The sequence below is a fragment of the Phalacrocorax carbo genome, chromosome 2 (genome assembly GCF_963921805.1).
Source record: "Phalacrocorax carbo chromosome 2, bPhaCar2.1, whole genome shotgun sequence".
NCBI classification, from domain to species: domain Eukaryota; kingdom Metazoa; phylum Chordata; class Aves; order Suliformes; family Phalacrocoracidae; genus Phalacrocorax; species Phalacrocorax carbo.
The window spans coordinates 80,614,342-80,634,033 of record NC_087514.1 but is presented as its reverse complement, the minus strand read 5'-3'; the positions used below and the strand labels follow the sequence as shown (position 1 = coordinate 80,634,033).

At 41.2% G+C, this 19,692-nt stretch overlaps 1 protein-coding gene across 6 annotated transcripts in view; it reads left to right on the top strand.

Annotated features, from left to right (window-relative positions):
• The first annotated feature begins 235 nt into the window (after nucleotides 1-235).
• Nucleotides 236-19,692, top strand: part of CTNND2 (catenin delta 2) — a 687,140-nt gene continuing 667,683 nt past the window's right edge. For 3 of the 6 annotated variants that reach the window (XR_010371561.1, XM_064443391.1, XM_064443393.1), the window contains exon 1: nucleotides 236-678. Coding sequence is in view for 5 of the 6 variants with exons in the window: in XM_064443391.1 (XP_064299461.1) it covers nucleotides 642-678 (37 nt within the window). In the remaining variant the exon portion in view is untranslated. The remainder of the gene's footprint in view (nucleotides 679-19,692) is intronic. The other 3 variants (XM_064443387.1, XM_064443390.1, XM_064443394.1) reach the window with 3 other exon arrangements.

The window sequence follows — 19,692 nt, the reverse complement described above, 5'->3', positions numbered from 1 at the left end:
CGCCCGGCGGCGGCGGCGGCGGCGCCTCAGCGGGAGCGGGGCCGCCGTCCCTCCCTGCCTCCCTCCCTCCCCTCGGCAGCGCCGGCTGCTCGGCCGCGGCGGGCGCGCTCCTGCCGGGGAGGGGACGGGGGAGGGCGGGGCGGAGGCAGGGGCGGGAGGGCGGGAGCGCGGCGGCGGCAGATGCTGCGGCGGCGGCGGCGGCTGTGGCTGTGTCTCCTTCGGCCACATCCCGCGGCCGGTGCGCCCGCCAGGCGCGCTGCGCTACGGCGGCGCCGCGCAGCCTGCCCCAGCCGCCGCCGCCGCCGTGCTGCTGCTGCTCCTGCTGCTCCTGCTGCAGCGGCCCCGCACCTCGCCCGAGCGGCGGGGCGGTGGATGCCGAGCTCCGCCTCGCCCCGGCAGCCAGCGGGCAGCTGTCCTGCGGCGGAGCCCCTCCGACCCGGATCGGCGCGCTCCCACGGACGCGGGGACACAGGGGCGCACACGCACGCCGGCACACACGCACGCCCGGGGGGGGGGGGCAAGCCGAAGATGCTGCAGCTGGGCAAGGTCAGGACCTTGCGGTGAAGCCCGGGGCCGTAGCTGCCCCCCCCCGCCCCCATCCCTGCCTAGCGGACTGAGGATTTGCTGTTGGGTTTTGGTATATGTTTGGGAGAAAGCAGGCTGAATCGGCGCCGATCGGTGAGTACGACAGGCACCGCAATGGTGCCAGGTCCCCGGCCCCCCCACCCCCCCCACCCTTCCCGCTTGCGTGATGATATTTCTTCTCGGTGCGGGCTCCTGCACTGCTCCCCTCGGCGAGGCAGCCGGGCTGGGTTGGGCTGCTGGGGAGCTGCGTTTGTGCCTTCGGCGGAGAGGTGACAAAGTGCGTTATTTTCCCTTGTTTCTTCCTCCCGCGCCTCCCCCCCCCCCCCCACCTTTCTTTCTACGTTAGTCGTTGCTTATGTAGGGCATCCGCGGCACCGTGTCTCCCGACGCCGTGCACTAATGTACTCGTTACGGCGGTGAAGTCATGGGCCGGGGAGGAGGAGGAGGAGGTGGTGGAAGAAGAAGAAGGGGCCCGGGGACCCGCGGGCGGGGGCAGCGCCCGGCCCTGCGCGGAGCCCCCGCGGGAGGTGCCCGGGCCCGGGGGCGGCTCCGGGCGGCGGCGGGGGTCTGGGGGTGCGTGTGAGTGTGTGTCAGCGTGTGTGTGAGGCGCTGTGTGTGTGTGTGAGTGTGTGTGTGAGTGTGTGTGTGCGGCGGGGGGGGGGTGTGTTTGGTGCCTCCTTTGAAGCCACCGTCTGCGAAATCCTGCGCTCGAGGAGCGGGCGGGGGGAGGGGGGGGGAGGCGGGGAGGGGAGCCGCGATGTGCGCTGTGATGTTTTCGTTGATCTATATTTAATGGCTGAAAGGAAAGATGCTTTTCTTTCCTTTAGCCTTACCTTACTGTTAGTCTGGTGCGTAATGTGCTTGCATCGATCGGTCAAAGCGTAGCTTGAGCTGAATCAAGTCACCACAGAGGAGGTGCAGCGGCACGGGCAGAACATGTAATGCACAGATTCATCTGGCCGGGGATCTTGGAGAAGAGTGGGAAGGAAAAAAAAAAAAAGCCCTCTTCAGGGATCGTTTTAGAAACCACGTTAGATTTCCCCCGGAGGGATTGGAAGCACGAATACATGGAAGACTGGGATATGGCATCTTGGCAGAGACATTTTCTCCCTCCTAGTTTTAGTGTTATGGTGTGCTTTGTTCGGATTCAGGGTGTCGTGATTAACCCTGTGCATTATAGAAAAATATCCAAAACTTGCAGACAGTATTTAGAAGCGCATAGGCCCCTTTAATCCACACCCAGCTGTTAACTTTGCTGGCTGTAGTTGCTGCTATTCGTGCCCCTTGAAACATGTATGCCTTTTTATTGGCACTAACAAGATGAAGTAAAAACTTCACATTGCAGGTGTATTTTCACAGTATCTATAGGTAGTCTGTATGTAAAGTGAAAACAGTGAATCGGCCTGAGCTGCTGTTCGCAGCAAACCTCTCCATAGGGTACATCAAGACTTTTGTACCTTAAGATAGCGAGAGGACTACCCAGAATTATTTGGAGTTTATGTAAGTCTGTTGTGGGCTTTCGCAAAATCAAGAGAGGGAAAAACACCTTTGTCATCCTGTATTTAAGAATGTATTCGTCCTGTCTTAAAAAGTGAACTGATTATCTAAGTCACGTAGGCTGGGTTGATGTTTTTCAAACAGCCTAGTGAGTTGGTCAGTGTGTAAATGAGATGGCGTGAGGGGGTGAGGTGCAGGTCTCCAGGGAAAGCTGCTGCATATCCTACTTGTGGGCCTCTGAGACACAAACAGCTTTAGGGCTTTCGCCAGCCCTATTTACCTTTACACAGCTTATGTGGGGAGGAGCCCCAACCCTACACCCAAACTACCTCGGAGGACTGAGATGCATAAGCAAAGCGCGGACATTCTGTGATGCTCAGATACCCTTGCAAGACTAATTCTGAGCCAGGTTGCTGTCTCTTTTTTCAGTCTGTGAATGACTTGACCCTTTGGGAGCCTTGACTGTTTATCAGCCTGCATCCTCCAAAGCTGCAGAAAACTTGCGATAGATCATCTTCATTAGTAAGGAGTTGATTAATGGCTCGGGACTGCGTTGAATGTGATTATACTGAATGTTGTAGTACCGAAACAGGAGATCGCATCTTGATCACGTTGTTCAGAGCTGGTTTTTGCAGTCTGTTATATAAGAGAGGTTCTGAAGAAAGGAGTAGTGGGGCTGTGCTGTGTATATGTACAAAAGGAAACACCCCTCAAAGCTGCTGGTAGGAAGCAGAGTATTTATTTTTGAATGCTGGTTGGATGACTTTTTGTGGATTGCAAGAAGGATGCCTTTGAGAGGGAACTCCAGCTACAGTGCTGGAGTTCGGTTTGCCAGGTACCTTAACGGACGTTAAAAGCAATAAATAGCTCATCAGTGACACAAGCTTGTGACTTTTGCTGTGGTTTTTTGAATAATGCTGCTAAAATAATTTCATCCTCACATGATGAACTCTGACAGACAGCTGCACAAATTAGAAAGAGTAGCAATAAAAAAAAAGGTATTTGCATACTTCTGATTTGCATAACTTTGCTGATGGATGGTACCAATTTAATGGCTGTGGTTGTGTGATAAGTATTTGTTTCTCAAGACACGTGTAAAATCAACTTATGCTACAAAGTAGGTGCCAGAGCAGCTTATTTTAAGGGTTTTAAGAAATGTGTTTTTAGGTAGGGCTGTCGATTGGCATGTAAATGGAGCAGATAACAGAATCAGCAGAGCTCACGAGTGTTAAATTTTGCACTAAATTTCAGATACATATTCTATTTCATGGTTCAGTGTGATACGATTTTTTAGAGCTTATCACTTGTGGAAATTCCAGCATATCTTTGTTAGGATTTCAAACATACGTTTCAACAATTCCTAGAAGAAACTGTTTTCAGAAGTATCAGCACAATAAGGAAAATACATTATTACAGTACTCTTTACTTAAATAAGGACCTGTGGTTTTGATTCTTATTGATTGCACTTGTAAGTCATGAAGAGTTTGATATTTCAAGTTACAGCTGAGGTTTGACAAAAATGAAATTGATTGTTTCTCTCCTTTGAAGGTAAGATCTTATTACAGGAAGAGTTTTGGATGCTTATTTAACTGCATATTATTAAATTTACTTGTCTGATTATTAATAACATACAAGTAAACAATAACCCTTAATGGAGGCAGCATTTTTAAATATGCTGCATTTATTTTTTAAATGACAGAATGACTCTCAAATAGGACTACACCACATTTGCTTTCTAATAAGAGATCGATTTTTTTCCTGACAAAAGTGATTACACCTGCAAAAACATTATTTTTCTGACCTTCTTTCCTTTCTTTCTTTTTTTTTTTTGATGGGGGCATGATGGGAAATGTTATTTCTCTTATGTCAGTAGGAGGTCTCCATGCGGGACAGGTGGGCAATCCTCTGCTCACGCGCTGCAGAACCACACAACCCTTTGGTTAATGGCTCTTCGGTAGTTAGGCTCACTTGGAAAGAAGTCTGAAGGCAGCATGACACACTGAAGCAATTTCTTCTATCCCCTTGGGATGTGCTAACTTGGTGTCATGAATGGGTTGTAAAAGCAGATTGTCTGACCAGATTCTCTGGCAGTGTCCTGGACAGAATTTAAATTCAATAGCATTGAAAAGGAAATATGGTATCTGTTTATATGTAAACTGATAGCCACGTTAATAGATTTTTTTTTTTCTTGTGTTAGTTGCCAGTTTAGTGTAAAACCAAGAAATTGAGAAACATCTCATTATCTAGGAGAACAAGTATTTAATATTTGTTTAAATTGCTCTTGGCACACTAACTTCTAGTGCATCCTACTGGCTCTTAATCTTCCTGTTCTACTTTACAAAATTCAATTATAGTAATAAGCAATAACTTCAAGAGACATAAAGCATGGAAGAGTATGTATTATCTTGTAAAATAGGCCACTGCCTATTTTATTGAAGTTTCTGGAAAAAACATCAGGCTTCTAATGAAACTTTAAAACTTAGTACTTCTCAGACCTACCATAAAGGTGGTAACTTTTAAAAATTCATGTATAAAATAACTGTGTTTGATGTTACCATCATGTTACCATTGTGATAAAACTATTTTATGATGGTTTATTGCATTAGCCGTAATAGCTCTACTGTATAACAAACCATTATTTTCCACTTCTGTTCGTTCAGTTTGAGAAGCCACAAATACGCAGAGTCTACTTTGAGTAGTAACATCCAAATCAAGAACATCTGAGAGCCAAAAGGGCTTTTCATAAAAGGTTCTCTAGGGGAAGATTTTGCATTTTTCCCCCATGTTTCTTCTACCTCCTTCCCCACCCCCCACTCTTTCTTATTTTTCTTGCCAAGTTTGCAATTGATTTCTTCATCTCCCAGAAATCTTCACAGTACAGCAATTTCCTTTTGGTCAAGAAAATTACTCTTGGAAACTGACAGTAAAACTTAAATTTGGCTGCTTAGTGTAACTTAAATGTATTGGTTTTTCAGCCGTAGGTACATTTTTCTGTCCTAACACATTCATTATTGATCAATTAAGTAACACCAAAATATCCCTTTAAGGCTGAATTTTTGAAGGGAGCCAAATGAAATGAGGCAGGTAGTGTGAATTGGGATTCTGATGGGGATTGTTTTAAACGCACTGAATGAGACTTAACTCTTATGTATTCATTTATATCAGCTTAATTTGTTTTAAATTATTAAGATGTTTGGGGAAATGATTAGAAATAAGTTTCAATGTGGTGGTGGAAAATTGCTGTACCTTTTAGTACTACTAGGATTATTAAAATTTGTAACCTCCATCCTGTAAAGGCACAGGCCTTCCAGTACAACCAGCAAGCAGTTTGGAAGGGTGACTGGCAAGGGTTTCAGGGGTAACTCAAGGCTCCAGACAATAAATTTTGAGGAGTGTGTTATATTTTAATTCCTGCTTCCTGTGAGAGAACTTTTAGAATTTTTGTAGTGCTAGATATCTGAAAAGCAAGAAAATCTGCACTGGGTGTTGAAAACAGAATGTGTGAACCTTACAATTATATTTTTTGTAGTTTTCCACCAAAATACTGCAACTCATGAGTGTGTGTATTTCCGGTATGCTAGCTAATCTACAGATTATTTATTTTTTTAAAAAATATTTACATTATTTTAGATTTATCTGAGTGAAGAGTCTAACTTGTATAAATGAGTGCAGTTCTCTGGGAATGACGTACACGATTCTGTGAATCAAGTCCTAGCATTCTGGTATTTTCTCCTAATGTTGTGCTTGGCTGGCTAATAATCAGGTTTCTTTGAAAGCAGGTTTTTGTTGTCCCAGTCAAATTTGCTTGTTTCAAAATAATCTTTCTTCTTGCCAAGAGGTTGATGCTTGCTGTACCTGTTTAGCATATGAGAGGGCAAAAATCTTTTCATGCTCATTTTTTGGCATGAAAAATGGCATGACGTTGGATATGGAGGTTCATATTCAGTGAAAAGCAAAGTGAGAAGGCAGAAGGCAAGGTAAGAGAACAGTTATCTAAGGAAACAACGGCTTAAAGGTTTTCAACAATGGAAATGGCTCAAGGTCAGACATGGAAAGCCTGCTTGGGCAAATCTTTTGTCTTCTACACGAGTATTTTTAGAGAAATTGAGTTGTTCTAATAAGCAGATACCTGAAGGCGTTCTTAATGCCCATCTCTTTCTCACTTATATTTCTGACAAAAACTCAACTTCAGGACAGCTTCTGAACATGCCTAATGGCATTGTCTCATTTCTGAATGGCATGGTATCTCTGAAAGTGAGATTTTGTGTTATCTAGAAGCTGAAGTCTCACGGAAGGTTGAGTTGGGCTCCTAAATGGTGTAGATGCTAAATACAGAGTGGATAACCTAGTGAATTCTTACAAATCAAAATCTAGGTCAGTCTAGGAGCATTTTGACAAATTGCCAAATATGACTAATCAATTTGGTAAACTTGCTGAATATTTCTGATGAAGTACCTGTATTCTTGGTCACCACATGATGGTAACCTGAACCTTCAGTTCAGTGGCTAACCTTGTCTGACCTAGTGTGCTTAGAAATGCAGTAAATAGAACAGAAAAGCTTTGGGTATTTTAAAAAAGTTTGTGTTTTAATGAAGGAGCTTGGCAGTAATTGATGAAGGGCATCACTCTTGCTATTCTTACTGCAAATGGTTTTGAAGCTTAAGTTACAAGAATGATGTGACTTTATATATGGATTTCCGCTGCAGTGCTGATATATGTCATCTTGTGGTAGGGGGGAAAACTTGGAAATGTGATAACCATCTCTTCTACATAAGTGTCAAAAATATAGAAGGCCTACTGCATTCTCAAAATTATCATTACAATCAAAAAACCAGAAGACACTTGCATTTGATTTCTTTGTCGTTAAACCACAGCCGTAGCATTTATGCCCAACAGAAGGATTTTGAGTAATAGGGTTGTAAATCCTGCTTTGGGATCCCAAACGAATTCCCAAATGCCTCTCAGGTACGTCTACGTGATTTTTTGAAGGTAAAGTTTGGTTCAGACTGGGAAAAAATAGCATTTGTAATGTGGCGCAGACCTCACTACAGATTAACTACTACCTGTGCTTTTATATTACTAATGACATACAGCATCCTATAGTTGAATGCATATGAGGTATGCAACACCATTTCCTCCTTTTCTCCTCTATAAATATGATGGTCCCTTAAAGATTTTTTAGGTTCGCAAGGGCGTTATTTTTGGTTAAAAGTGTTTCTGACAAGCTTGGCAGTTTATTGCACTTATTTTTCACTTCCGACTTCTATTGTCTTTACCAAGAACAAGTGAAGTATTGCACAAAGCCTCAAGGGTCTTGGTGGACTCTGACTTTAATCTCTTCAAAGAAGGATGGGCAGGTTGAGCTTAGTTAGAACCATGCATGTATAATCAAAGGGTAAATTTAGAATCGCAGGTTTTAAGAACTGGCATTCGAAACGGAGTCATGATACCAAGAAATCTTTTTCATACAAATGAGAGCATTGAACAGAAGCCATAGTATATCTGAGAAGCCTAATGCAGTATTCTGTTAAGCAATTGTTTAATACTCTCAGGTAAATAGGTCTTTTTAATGTGTCATTACATTTTTTTTTCCAATAAAAACAAATTCCAAAGCATGCATTTCTGGTCAAATTAAGGAAGTTTGTTAGCCTCTGAGTGTTTCCACTGGGATCCCGCGCACTTAATTCTCAATGCTGACTGTCATAATGAGCACTCAAAGGATGAATAATACTCCTCATTTCAGAAAGAAACAAACATTTCCTTATATTCTGTGTCACCTTATGTAGCAGAGGACTGTGCAGCAATTGCTGTATGTGGATGAAACGCAAAGGTATGGTGTAAAACTTAACCTTTACATCTCTTTTTTGCCTTTTTGAGGTTGAGTTTTGATCAGTTGTCTTAAACGTTCCCTCTCTGTAAATATATTTTAATTAAAAGTAGCCAAGATTAATCAGCTTTGTAATTCTTGCTCTCCCCCAGTCTGTTTGAAGACATGAATTTTTGGAGTGGGTAATAAATATTTCTCCTATTTCATGTGTATTAGTATAAAAAGACAAACTAATAAGAGAAAGTGCCTCTTTTTGAGTGGTAAAAACAAAATTCTGGTCTTTGACCATGTTTTATGCCTTCAATTTAGTTTGGAATGGCTAGAACTTTGCACAGTTAGATAGAGTAAACCAATTTAGTTTGATTGCCAAAGTAAGATTTTTCAGGTGTTTTTTAGCAAGTGCAACATTAATATTTGAGGAATATGCTAATACCAGCTAAGTGCCACATAAACTTAACCTACTTTTAGGACATCTTGGATTTTTGAGGTCTGGCGTCTCTGTCTGACATCCTGAACATGCTGATGTCCTTCAGTTGGAAAGGGTGCTGAGCAGAGTCACTTCAGAGAACCTGATTTTCCTGTTTGTGTGCAAACTACATAATGACGTTTATTCAAACTGGGACTGGCGGGCCAGGGGTTTCCTCTACCACATTGCTCTGCCCACTGGAGTCCTCCAGCTGACATTGCTGATGGATCATTCTGAGACTCTCAGCATGGTCTCCCCTCTAAAAATATCCAGTGAGGAGCTACTTGGCTTTTGATCAGTGGTGATGACAGTATTTCAGGTCCCCAAATCACAGATTGCTGGTAATCTATTGACAGAAGAGACTTGGAGCGATGATGTTTGACAAAGAGCCAAAGACTCTGCAGTATATATTGCTTTTGTGGTTGGTTTGTTGTTGTTTTTTTCTAATGTGTATCTAGTGTTCAAAGCAGAGAAAGAGATCTGAGGTACTGTTAATAGCAAACCGAAAAAGCCTGGAGGAGGAAGGTAGGGACAGGCAAACACGCTGGAAGAAATAGTTGCTGTATTGTCAATGAATAGGAAGGATGCTAATTCACTGTCTTAACACAGGTGGATGAGCCAGTCTGATGATTTCTGGTAAATACTTTTACAAATACATTTTCAAGAGTGTTTTCTTTGCAAAAGCATACCAGTTCTTACAGGACATCTTGCACAGATACAGTAAGGAAAACACAGTTTGAACATGGTTGGTTGAGGCCAACAGTATGACGTGCAACAAGGCCAAGTGCCGGGTCCTGCACTTGGGTCACAACAACCCCATGCAACGCTACAGGCTTGGGGAGGAGTGGCTGGAGAGCTGCCCTGCAGAGAAGGACCTGGGGGTGCTGGTCAACAGCTGGCTGAACATGAGCCAGCAGTGTGCCCAGGTGGCCAAGAAGGCCAACGGCATCCTGGCTTGTATCAGGAATAGTGTGGCCAGCAGGAGCAGGGAAGCGATCAATCATGTCCCTGTACTTGGCACAGGTGAGGCCCCACCTGGAGTACTGTGTTCAGTTTTGGGCCCCTCAGTACAAGAAGGACATGGAGGTGCTGGAGTGTGTCCAGAGAAGGGCAAGGAAGCTGGTGAAGGGTCTGGAGAGGAGGTCTTATGAGGAGAGGTTGAGGGACTGGGGTAATCTGAGTAGTGGTTTTTATTGTTTCGAACTCGTACCTTTTGCCGTACTGGGTTAAATGATTATTTTCCAGATTTGATCAATATGAGTTCTAGGTGGGGGAAAAATGGTGGAGGAGTGGGAAAGAGACGGAAAAAATATCATACTGCTAGTTTGTTTAGCTAACTTATCTTAAAGAGGTATCCTTCCTGACCTGTAGAGCAGTATTGTTTACCTGATGCCATAGTTTGCTTGTCAATAAATGGTATTGCTCTCTAGAAAGTCGTATAGACCTCTAAAACAAGTAACGAAGTTTAGGGAAATATGTTGTCTTGGGAATGAAGCAATTATTTCTCACCCTTATGCTGGTTTTAAATTCACTTTTTCATAATGTATTTAGCATGCCTCCAGTAAAATATTGGGACTCTAATAATGAACCAAAGAATCCTGATTTTTGAAGGGTATATGTTCTCATCATAATGTTTAAGTATCTGTGTTTTTGAAATACTTTTCTAATAAATCTTTATTTAAATATGGTCTTTTGGTTCTTCTTTGGATTTAATAACTACGTAGTATTGGCAGGTGGCCAAAAACTAAGGGATTTTTTGTCACATGGTTTTATTTAGGAGTGTCTAATTTGTAGTGCTCTGCAATATAGTGATATTTTTTGCTTAACAAAAGAGAATGAGTGGTTGGTATGAAAAGCTAAGTTGGCCAGGAGGAATGGGACAAGTGGAAGAGTGAAGCAGTCCCTAGAACTGAAGTCAGAGGGAGAAGGGGAAGGAAAAGGCAGGCTGCTCTTGAGGTTACAAAGTTAAAAGTACTTCCCTAACTGTTCTACCTGTTGATCCACTTTCTGAAATGTATTAGTCCTTTATAGTGGACTATAAGGATCCAGGTTAATCCTTATTATATATAATCTCTTGAACTGTTTGTCTCTAGAGAAGTAGGTGCCAGATTTCCTCCCCTGCGCATGTTCAAGGTGATATTGGTTTGTGCTGTTTTTGGTTCCACTCTTCTTTCATGCTTACCTGCCTATCCAGCAAAACCATGTACTGGTAAATGTCTTGTACATGTTAGGATGCTGTCATCCTGCAAAGAAGCTGTACTGGTGTTCACACTGAAAATTGGGTTGAGTTTGTTGTCTTCAGGTCTGGAATAAGCTATTAGACTTGAGGTTCAACTTTTTCTATTCATCTGAGGATAGAACTGCAAGCTTTGGATACTGACAACACATTTAGAAATACCCATTATTCTGTATGTTTGTTGAATGCACATATTGTTGTTTGAATAAAAGTCGTAAAATAAAAATGAGAGAAAATTTGAACTGTGTAAATTTCTTCTCTTGTTGCTAGGAAGTGTGGTAGCCACCTGATACTCAGGTTAGGTAAAGTTCTTTACTTTTTTAAAGGAAAAATATTTGTTTTCTTACAGTGAAACAACAAGACTACAGTACTTAATAACTGTAGTTATGGTACAACTAAATTAAGTAGATGGTATAAGACAGACAGACATACTTCAGGGTCCGTATCAAGGCGGGGGAACATTTGTAAAGGCAGAAATGTCTATGTAGGAGCGTGGTATGGGCTTTCAGTTGCTGTTCCCATCCAGAAGGAATCAACCTCAGCAATAAGTGGTAGCCACAGCACCTCAGGTTGCCTGTATAATTCGTAAAGAACCTTGCCTGTTGGAATAGTTTGAGTTGAGACATATGTTTGGTTTTGGGTCAGCTAAAGGAGGCAACATCACTGCAATAAATCCTCTACTCCTTCAATGGAGCTTGAGGATAGCTAAAATAATTTTAGTTTTGTATTCCATTCCCTTCAATGTGCAACTTAGAGTAGTTTATGTGAAAGGGTTAGAACCTTGTGGTTCATTTCACAATACCAGGTTTTAGATATAGAGTGTATTTCTGAAGCACAGCTATACATCTGCATTTCACAGGAAAAAAATTGGAGAAAGGAAGCTTTTTCTTCTTTGCACATGAATCATTTTAGAGCTTCTTCAAAAAGGTGACTTCTGAATGAATTTATAGAACATTGTGTAATGTTTCTGATGTATTAATCTTCATCTTTGTCTTATGTGTAGAAAAGACAAAAATGGGATTGCAATTTAAGGTCTGAGCATTTCTATGGACAAAACTTCTGAAGTTTGAATATATATGCAGAGTTTTTATTAATACCTAAATATGGCATTCAAATATTAGCCAAAATACAACAGGTGTATAAAGCAGTGCTGCATCTCTCTTAATTATTTTTTCCTGTCAGACAGGCTTCCTCTTTTCTAAAGACCTTGTGTTTGGTTGAATTGAAACAATCATTAATGGCTTAAATAGAATATAATAAAAATTTTTGTCGCCTTGTGAATTTTATTTTAAGCATCTGGGATCTCTCCTGCTCTCTGACAGAATGTGAGAGCTATTGCTTGTTAACAAGTGTACATGCGTTATATATATTGCACACCTCTGCAGTTTATGACACTACTTTAGAGCTGAAATAATTTTATGGTGCAAAAAGGTATTGTCAAGGGACTGAAGCTGCTGCCTCTAGATGCAGGCTAGCTTGTGGTGGAAGCCCCAGGAATTCCTTCAGTCATTCTGTTTGCAGCTCTGATTTCAAGCTTTCTTATCATTCTCTTATATGAAACCAAACTTCTTAATGTTTGGGTGGAAGTGTAGTCACCTCTTATTGATGCTGAATTTCAGTAGGCTAACTCTGTTATGAAACTGGACCTCAGACCTGAGTTACAACAGGAGCTTGAAGCTCGTTGTAAATATCCCAGTGTTTCCCACCTTGAAATATGGAGTGAGCTCAACACCTCTGTGTTAATCCGTGACCTTTTACAAGCAATAACAAACACAAGAACCACAGTCAGGACTATCTTCAACATTGTCTTCCTGTGCAGGGTGGCATGTAACCAACTCCCTCCCAGGGCTTGTTTAGAAAATTGTGTGCTATAGGTTCATTAGCTGTACCATATATGAAAGACCATATGCAAGAATGCAGATGGAGTAACAGGCTGTAATGTTAATTTATCAATCATCTAAGCAATCAAACATAGTGGTGGCTCTTTATTTTGTACTACATCAGTGTTTTGACAACTGAACTTAGATCACAACCCTGTTGAACTGGTGCTGTCCAAAACATACTTGCAGATGGTCCTTGTGCTGAAAAGTTCAGAAACCTAGCTAATGCAGTGGCTGAAGGGAAAACAAGTCTAGGGTGGCTGAAAACAGGTCAGGTACAAGCATGAAACTAGGATCCTTGTTGCTTATGTACTCTGTCTCTTAGAGCATGTAGCCCGTTCCACATTGCTTAGGCAAGTACTTGTCTTGTTATACTCCTCTCAGTGTATGGATGGCATAAAACTAACTTTTGTTTGACTTCATCTGATGTTTTCCCAAGCAGGTAACTACATGTTTTGTGTGATGCAAGAGGCTTTTTTTCCAAAACAGAGAATGTCATTACTGAGCTTGTGTCCCTTCTTTAAAAAAAGTTTTAAAAAGTTTAAGTATGAGCGAATACCCTGCTGCTAGTCCCTTACTACAGCATTAAATCTGCTGTATTACCACAGAGTGTATAAGGAATGGTATTAAACGCATTTGTGAGCAAAAGTCTGTTGCTGTTGTTTCATCATGGACTAAGAGAGAGAACTGGGCAGCCAGCTCCTGTTCAAGCCTTGCTGTGGTACCAATAATAACTTCTTTCCAGTCCTTTCCTTTATTCCTTCAAGCAAAAAGAAGCAGTCTCAGACCAGGAAGAGGAGGGACAGATGTTTGAATCCATAGGTTGCCTTCTTCAAATAGGGGTCAAGTTGGTGTTGAAGTAATTAAAAATTCTTTCAGCAAAATAATTAGCAAAGGTAAACCCTAGAATATTTGGGCAATCTCTCAGCAATTTTCTCTCACTTTCACAAAACGATTCTAATTTTTGTTTGTTTTAAAAATATCTCAGATATTTCACTGTTAGACTGTCTTTATCTCAACCCACAAGTTTTCTCACTTTTACTCTTCCGATTCTCCAGAGTGTGGGGGAGTGAGCGAGCAGCTGTGTGGTGCTGAGCTGCCGGCTGGGGTTAAACCACGACAGCACGTCTTTGTTTTTCTTATCCATTGTTCCTCTAGGTTGTCAGATTACAATCGGCAAGACTTTTGTGTAGTTAACAAACCACTTACACCTCTAAAGGGTAAACACAATCTGAATGACAATGGTATTTCCTACAGATAAAATCTGAAGAGAAATTTCAGTTTAAAAACCATAGTTTCTAGGAGATAAGTTTGTTTACCAGTACGTGTGGATATAGCAGAGTACATTAGCCATGGTAGAGGCTCTTCTTTCACTTCTGCATATGTAGAGGTAATTTTTTTTTTTTATTGTGTGCTCAAGAGAATGGATAGTCTTTGATTCTTTTTTCTTTTCTTTTTTTCCCCTTCTTCCAATTGACTGTTCCACAGTTGAGCACCCTTCCCTGACATCACTCAAGTGTGCTCTCAGGAGCTTTGCTGTAGGCTTCATTACCTGTGTTTTCAGCTACTAGCTGGCTTGTTTTGGATACTGCTTTTTGCTGAGTTAAAGCACAGGCTGTTGTTAGTGACAGAGAACCAGAGCTCACTCCTCATGGCTGTAGTAACATGAAATTCTGTGGCGTCTCATTATCAGGCAAGTATCAAGCTGTTTCAGGATGCTTCCAGTAGGGCTTTTCATTTTATTTCAGTGTGGTCTCTGTTACAGGTGTAAGAATGTATCTAATGAAATGCTAATAAACAGCTGACTTGGATTTCAATATTAGCTTGTAGGCAACAGTATATTTGCTCACTGAAAAGTGGAGGAGTTTGTACTGATGCGTTTTATCATGGCATCTGCCCATCACTTACATTAAGTCTCCTGCAATAATGCAAAAGTAGGATTTTTAAAGTCTCTAATAATTATCTTCAAAAGGTCATGGTGATCAGGGGAGGTTCCTGAGGCCTGGAGGAAAGTGAATGTCATCCCTGCCTTTAAAAAGGATGATCTGGGGAACTACAGGCCAGTCAGCCTCACGTCAGTCCCTGCGAAAGGTGATGGAGCAAATCCTTCTGGAAATAATTTCCAAACATACGAAGGACAAGAAGGTGATTGGGAGTAGTCAACATCAATTTATGAAGGAGAAGGCATGCTTTACCAGCCTGATAGCCTTCTATGATGAGATGACTATAGTGGATGAAGGGAGAGCCGTGAGTGTCATTTATTGTGACTTTTTTGGAGACTTTTGCTGGTCTCCCATAACATCCTCATATACAAGCTCTTGAAGTATGGATTAGATAAATGGACAGTGACATGGACTGAAAGCTGGCTGAACTAATGGACTCAAAGGGCTGTGGTCCAGCATGAAGTCCAGCTGGAGGCCAGTCACTAATGGTGTTCCCCAGCGGTTGATACTGCGTCCTGTATTGTTTAACATCTTCATTTGTGATCTGGGTGATGGGACAGAGTTACACTCAGCAAGTTTGCAGGTGATACAAGACTGAGAGGAATGGCTGATGTGGCAGAGGATTGTGCTGCCATTCCGAGAGATGTTAGCAGGTTGGAGAAAAGAGCTGACAGGAACCTTGTGAAGTTCAACCAAGGCAAAATGCCAAGTTCTGCACCTGGGTTGGAATAACCTCTTGTACCACAATATGCTAGGGCCAACTGGCTGGAAAGCAGCTTTGCAGAGAATGATCTGGGGTTCCTGGTGGGCAAGTTGAACGTGAGCCAGCAGTGTGCTCTTGTGGCAAAGAAGGCCAAGCAGCCTCCTGGGCTGCATTAGGAAAATCATCACCATGAAGTGGCGGGAAGTGACTCTTCCCTTCTACAGAGCACTGGTGAGACCACATCCGAAGAGCTGTGTGCAGTTCTGCTGCATTTCTAGATAATTCATAACTCTTCTTTCACTTCTGCATATGTATTGTCTCAAATAAGTTCAGGTATTAGTGGGCTGTAGTATCAGTTTAACTGCTACTTAATGTAGAATGAGGAACAAGGCTTTAAACAGGGAGTAGAAGCTGTCTGGGAGCAGGGAAGGGTCTTGGGTATGGGCCTGATGTGTTCCCACTGAACTTGTTTTCAACACACTAGGCAACTGGTTTCTCTGCAGATGGGAGTCTGTGTGCGGTCTTCAGATGGAACAGTGGCTATGTTAATGAAACCAAGGATGTCAGTTGCATTGTGGCTTGTCCAGTGTGCAGGAGAAGTTTCTTGGCAGGCAGATGGCAAATGAATGTTCTGATGCTGCCTGAGAACTTAGACATAATAAAGGAGCTTTCAAAGCTTTGCAGGGTTTCTAGTAGGGTCCGTATACCTTCAGGAAGGGTGTCTGTGTAGCACCATTCAGCCTTGCCTGAGACCAACTCTTCTACATTCAAGAGCTAGTCTCCTGAAATTCAAAACTCACAGTAGCTAGAGCCTGGATCCCTGAGGAGCCATCATCAAGATATTTAAAGAGTTTCATTACAGTCTTCTCCAAAGCAGATGCTGTATGACTTTGTTAGCACTTGGTCTTCGTTTCATTTTACCAGTCACTGATACGGCAATCTAATTCCAGTAAAGTGATGTGTATGTCTCAAATTACTCTGATACTGGAACTGGAGAAGTATATGTAGCATGCTCCTTTTTTTCTGTTGCTCCTGGGATACTCTGGACACTCGCTCTCTGATACATGTGGTTTTTATTTGCTTTCTCAGCAAAAACAAGGAGAGATGTTTGCAACAAAAGACCAGTAGTCTCAGAGTCAGAAAGCTTTGGATTAATGGACTGCAATTTCAAACTATCCTAGAAATAAACACTTCACAGCTGGAATTTACTTTTTTGTGATATTATTGATGATAGGAAATGCCTCTTTAAAATTCAGATTGTAAAATGTTTTGGTTTTTTTTCTTTCATAATGAAAATTCTTAAATGAGCTGTTGTTTCTTGCGTTGGTTGGAGGAAGTTGCTTAAATCTGCACAACTGCTTGAAAGACTTTGTATTTTTGGACTTATGGGGTGATGATAGCAGAAGGTAAATGCTTAATGTTTGAGCACGTTTGTCTTGGACCTGGAGACCATGATCTACTGAGATCTGAACAGGTGGTTCCTGATTATATAATATAGGAGGTTGCATCCTAATACCAACTTGATCAAAAAGTCAGAAGGCATAGTTTTGTTTTAGAAAGTAATTTTTTTCCCTTCAAACTTTGTATGGGCAGGCTTTGTGGGGAAGGGAGAAGTGGCTGGACAAATGGTGACAGATTGGGTGATTAACACTGCTTTATTCAGAGAGCATGAATAAAATTTAAAATTCCAATTTATAAAAAAAATTGTGTGGCACTAAACGTTAGGAGTATTATTTTACAGCGTTACATAGATGGGTAATGCATTGTTTTGCTAGCTGTCTTTGGGTTTGGTTTATTTTCTCATAAACTAAGTGAAACATTAATTTTTATAAAGCTCCAGAGTTACGTGGTGAAAATTAGATTCCCCTGTCTTTTAACAGGGTAGTATTAACTGTGTTTTTCTAGTTTTTGTTCCTATAGACTCAGAAGTCCTGGGTGAATTGGATGAGATGAACAATCGGATCATGCAGAATGAAACCAGAATTGACCCTCTAATGTTTTGGTTTTGTATTCTCATGTGAGCCTTTTTGTGCCAGTCTCCATTGGTTACAGGCTGGAGTTTTGGATTGTAAGCTCTCCCTAATTTTATGATAATTATAATTATCTATCTTCTAAGTTGTTTCTCTGTGGGAGCAAAACCTCTAGAGGGTGCCAAAAAACTGGGTTTGGTTAGAGAAGCTGTTAGGTCCTGTACTGCTAATGTCAGAAATGCAGGTCAAAGTTCAGTTCCTGAAAGTTCTTCCTGCTCATGGTAACTCAGGTGCCCTAGAAATGCCCGCTCCTTTAACTTTGGTTCTGAAGTCTTTCTACTGCGATGACAGTAATTTTTGTTGGACTTTTTTAATACTAGGCACTAACTGGATGATTGACAGGACTGGCTTTGGATATATTTTTTAAAAACATACTTAATCTTTATTAATAATTTCTCCAGACAGGAAGAATACATGATGCTTCTGTTGTCACACAGAGCGTACACTAAGATAAATACTGTTTCTTTGACCAAGGCTTCCTGTAACAGCATATAGGTTCCTATAACAAATTATAGATTTTCCCATTCCTTTATAACTCTTAATCTTGCCCAACATTATGACCTGCACTGTTGCCAGGTTTTCAAAAGCCCAAGCTACTTCTAGGCACATGCAGCATTTAAACAAAAAAAGGCAGGGAGGGGAGATGTTTGTTAGTGGAGACAGCTCCAGAACAGGTTCTCTAAATAGTTACTCCTAATTGACTTCTTGACATGTAACCACATTTAAAGAGAAATTAACCAGATTTTTAAAAGAAATACTGTTTAATAACAATTAAGCATGTACAGCATGACGAACTATCGCCAGCTGGACTTTATATCAAGCAGTGTCTCTGCCAATCAGCTGCAGCTGGTGGTGATCAGGACACTACCAGAAGCACTAGGTTTGGAGGGCTAGTAATTGCTGCTGCTGCACCTTGTCAGAAGACAAAATTTGCTTTGTTTCTTGTCTTTCTCCATATAAATGTACCAAAAATACCTGGATACATTAATGTGTTTGTAGTTTGAAGTATTCATAGAAATTATTCTGAACTGCAGTCTTGTACATGACCACAACAGACTTAGTTGTAGACAGATGTGTGCCTTTAAAAATAAGGTGGTGTATCAAAGTTGGAGTGGTCAACACAGATTAAAAATTGGGGAAGAAGGTCCTTAAGGTATTTGGAAACTTCTGCTATAGCACATCATTGTTTGGGGCTTTTGTATATGACCTAGGACTATTGTCCCACACCCCCTCAAGGTATGGGAATTCTTTGTATCTTTATATTCTGCTCGACGCAATCAAATCCTGTTTATATTTACTCTCAAAATTCTGTTGACATCAGTGGGACTATTTACATAAGTAAAACCAGTGAGATTTGCCCCAAATTAAATAATTGCCTGATGAATTTAATAATTTATATGTATTAACAGAGCATTTATAGTGGTTCACGATCAAGATCAATATTTAGTCTATAGAAATTGTATTGTGTATAAATGACATGATGTGCCTAAAGAGGACTTTAAGAACATTGCAAAATTAAGTGCCTGAAAAAAAACTTGCCTTTAAAACGTTAGTGTATATTCTTAACTGGTGATGCCTATTTTGAAACATGGTGGAAATGGTGAGAGAAGGCTAGCTGAAGAAAAAAGGTTGTCCCAGTAAATATAGAGTTGTTAGTATGGCAAGACTAATGGAATCAATTTGTTGTACAAAAAGTTAAGATAATTTTATTTATGCAGCTAGTCCTGAGAGCACAGAGAAAATCTGATGTCATTTCTAGGAAAGAGCAAAAGCTTGGAGAATAGGAAAAAGGGAGGAGGGATGACCCTGTTCCAAACAAAATCACATGGTATGCACTGGATTAAAAATTAGTTGAATGATCTCAAATAACTGTGAGTTTAAGGATCCTTACCCTACAGTGCAATCAGCTGAGACACTGCGAGTGTAGTGAGAAGGGTCTTACTGGAGTGCATCATGATCTAGAAAACACACCTGCAGAAGATGATAAAGAAGCATAAGCTATATTCCTTTGCCAGCTGAAGGGGGTAAATTGATTGCAGTCTGCTAGTATCTCACAGGAAAGTGATTTCTGGTGGAGGGCTTCGTAATTTTGTAGCGAATAAAACAATGAGAGTTGGAGGCTAAGAGTAAACAGACTTATTTTTTCGAAATTAGTGTAGACTTCTAATACTGGTTGTAGTTCATCATGGAAATAAAACTATCAAATGACAGTAGTCTTCATGTATTTACTTGAAGGCTATATATATTTTTTAAAAAAAATACATAAATAGATTGGTAAACTAATCTATTGTGGCTGTCAGACCAAATGATAGTATTTTGTGGCCTTACATCCATGAATTCATTACTGAACTGAGGCATTTCAGAGGTTATTTGAATTGCTCTCAGTTGCTCACTAGTGTTTAGTGTATTAGTTGTATATTCTGTCCTTTCTTTTAATGCAACACTTAAGCTAATTTATTTCTACTTACGTTACCACTGGTTACATTAGTGATGGTATTACTTATATTACCACTGTTTCTGGGATG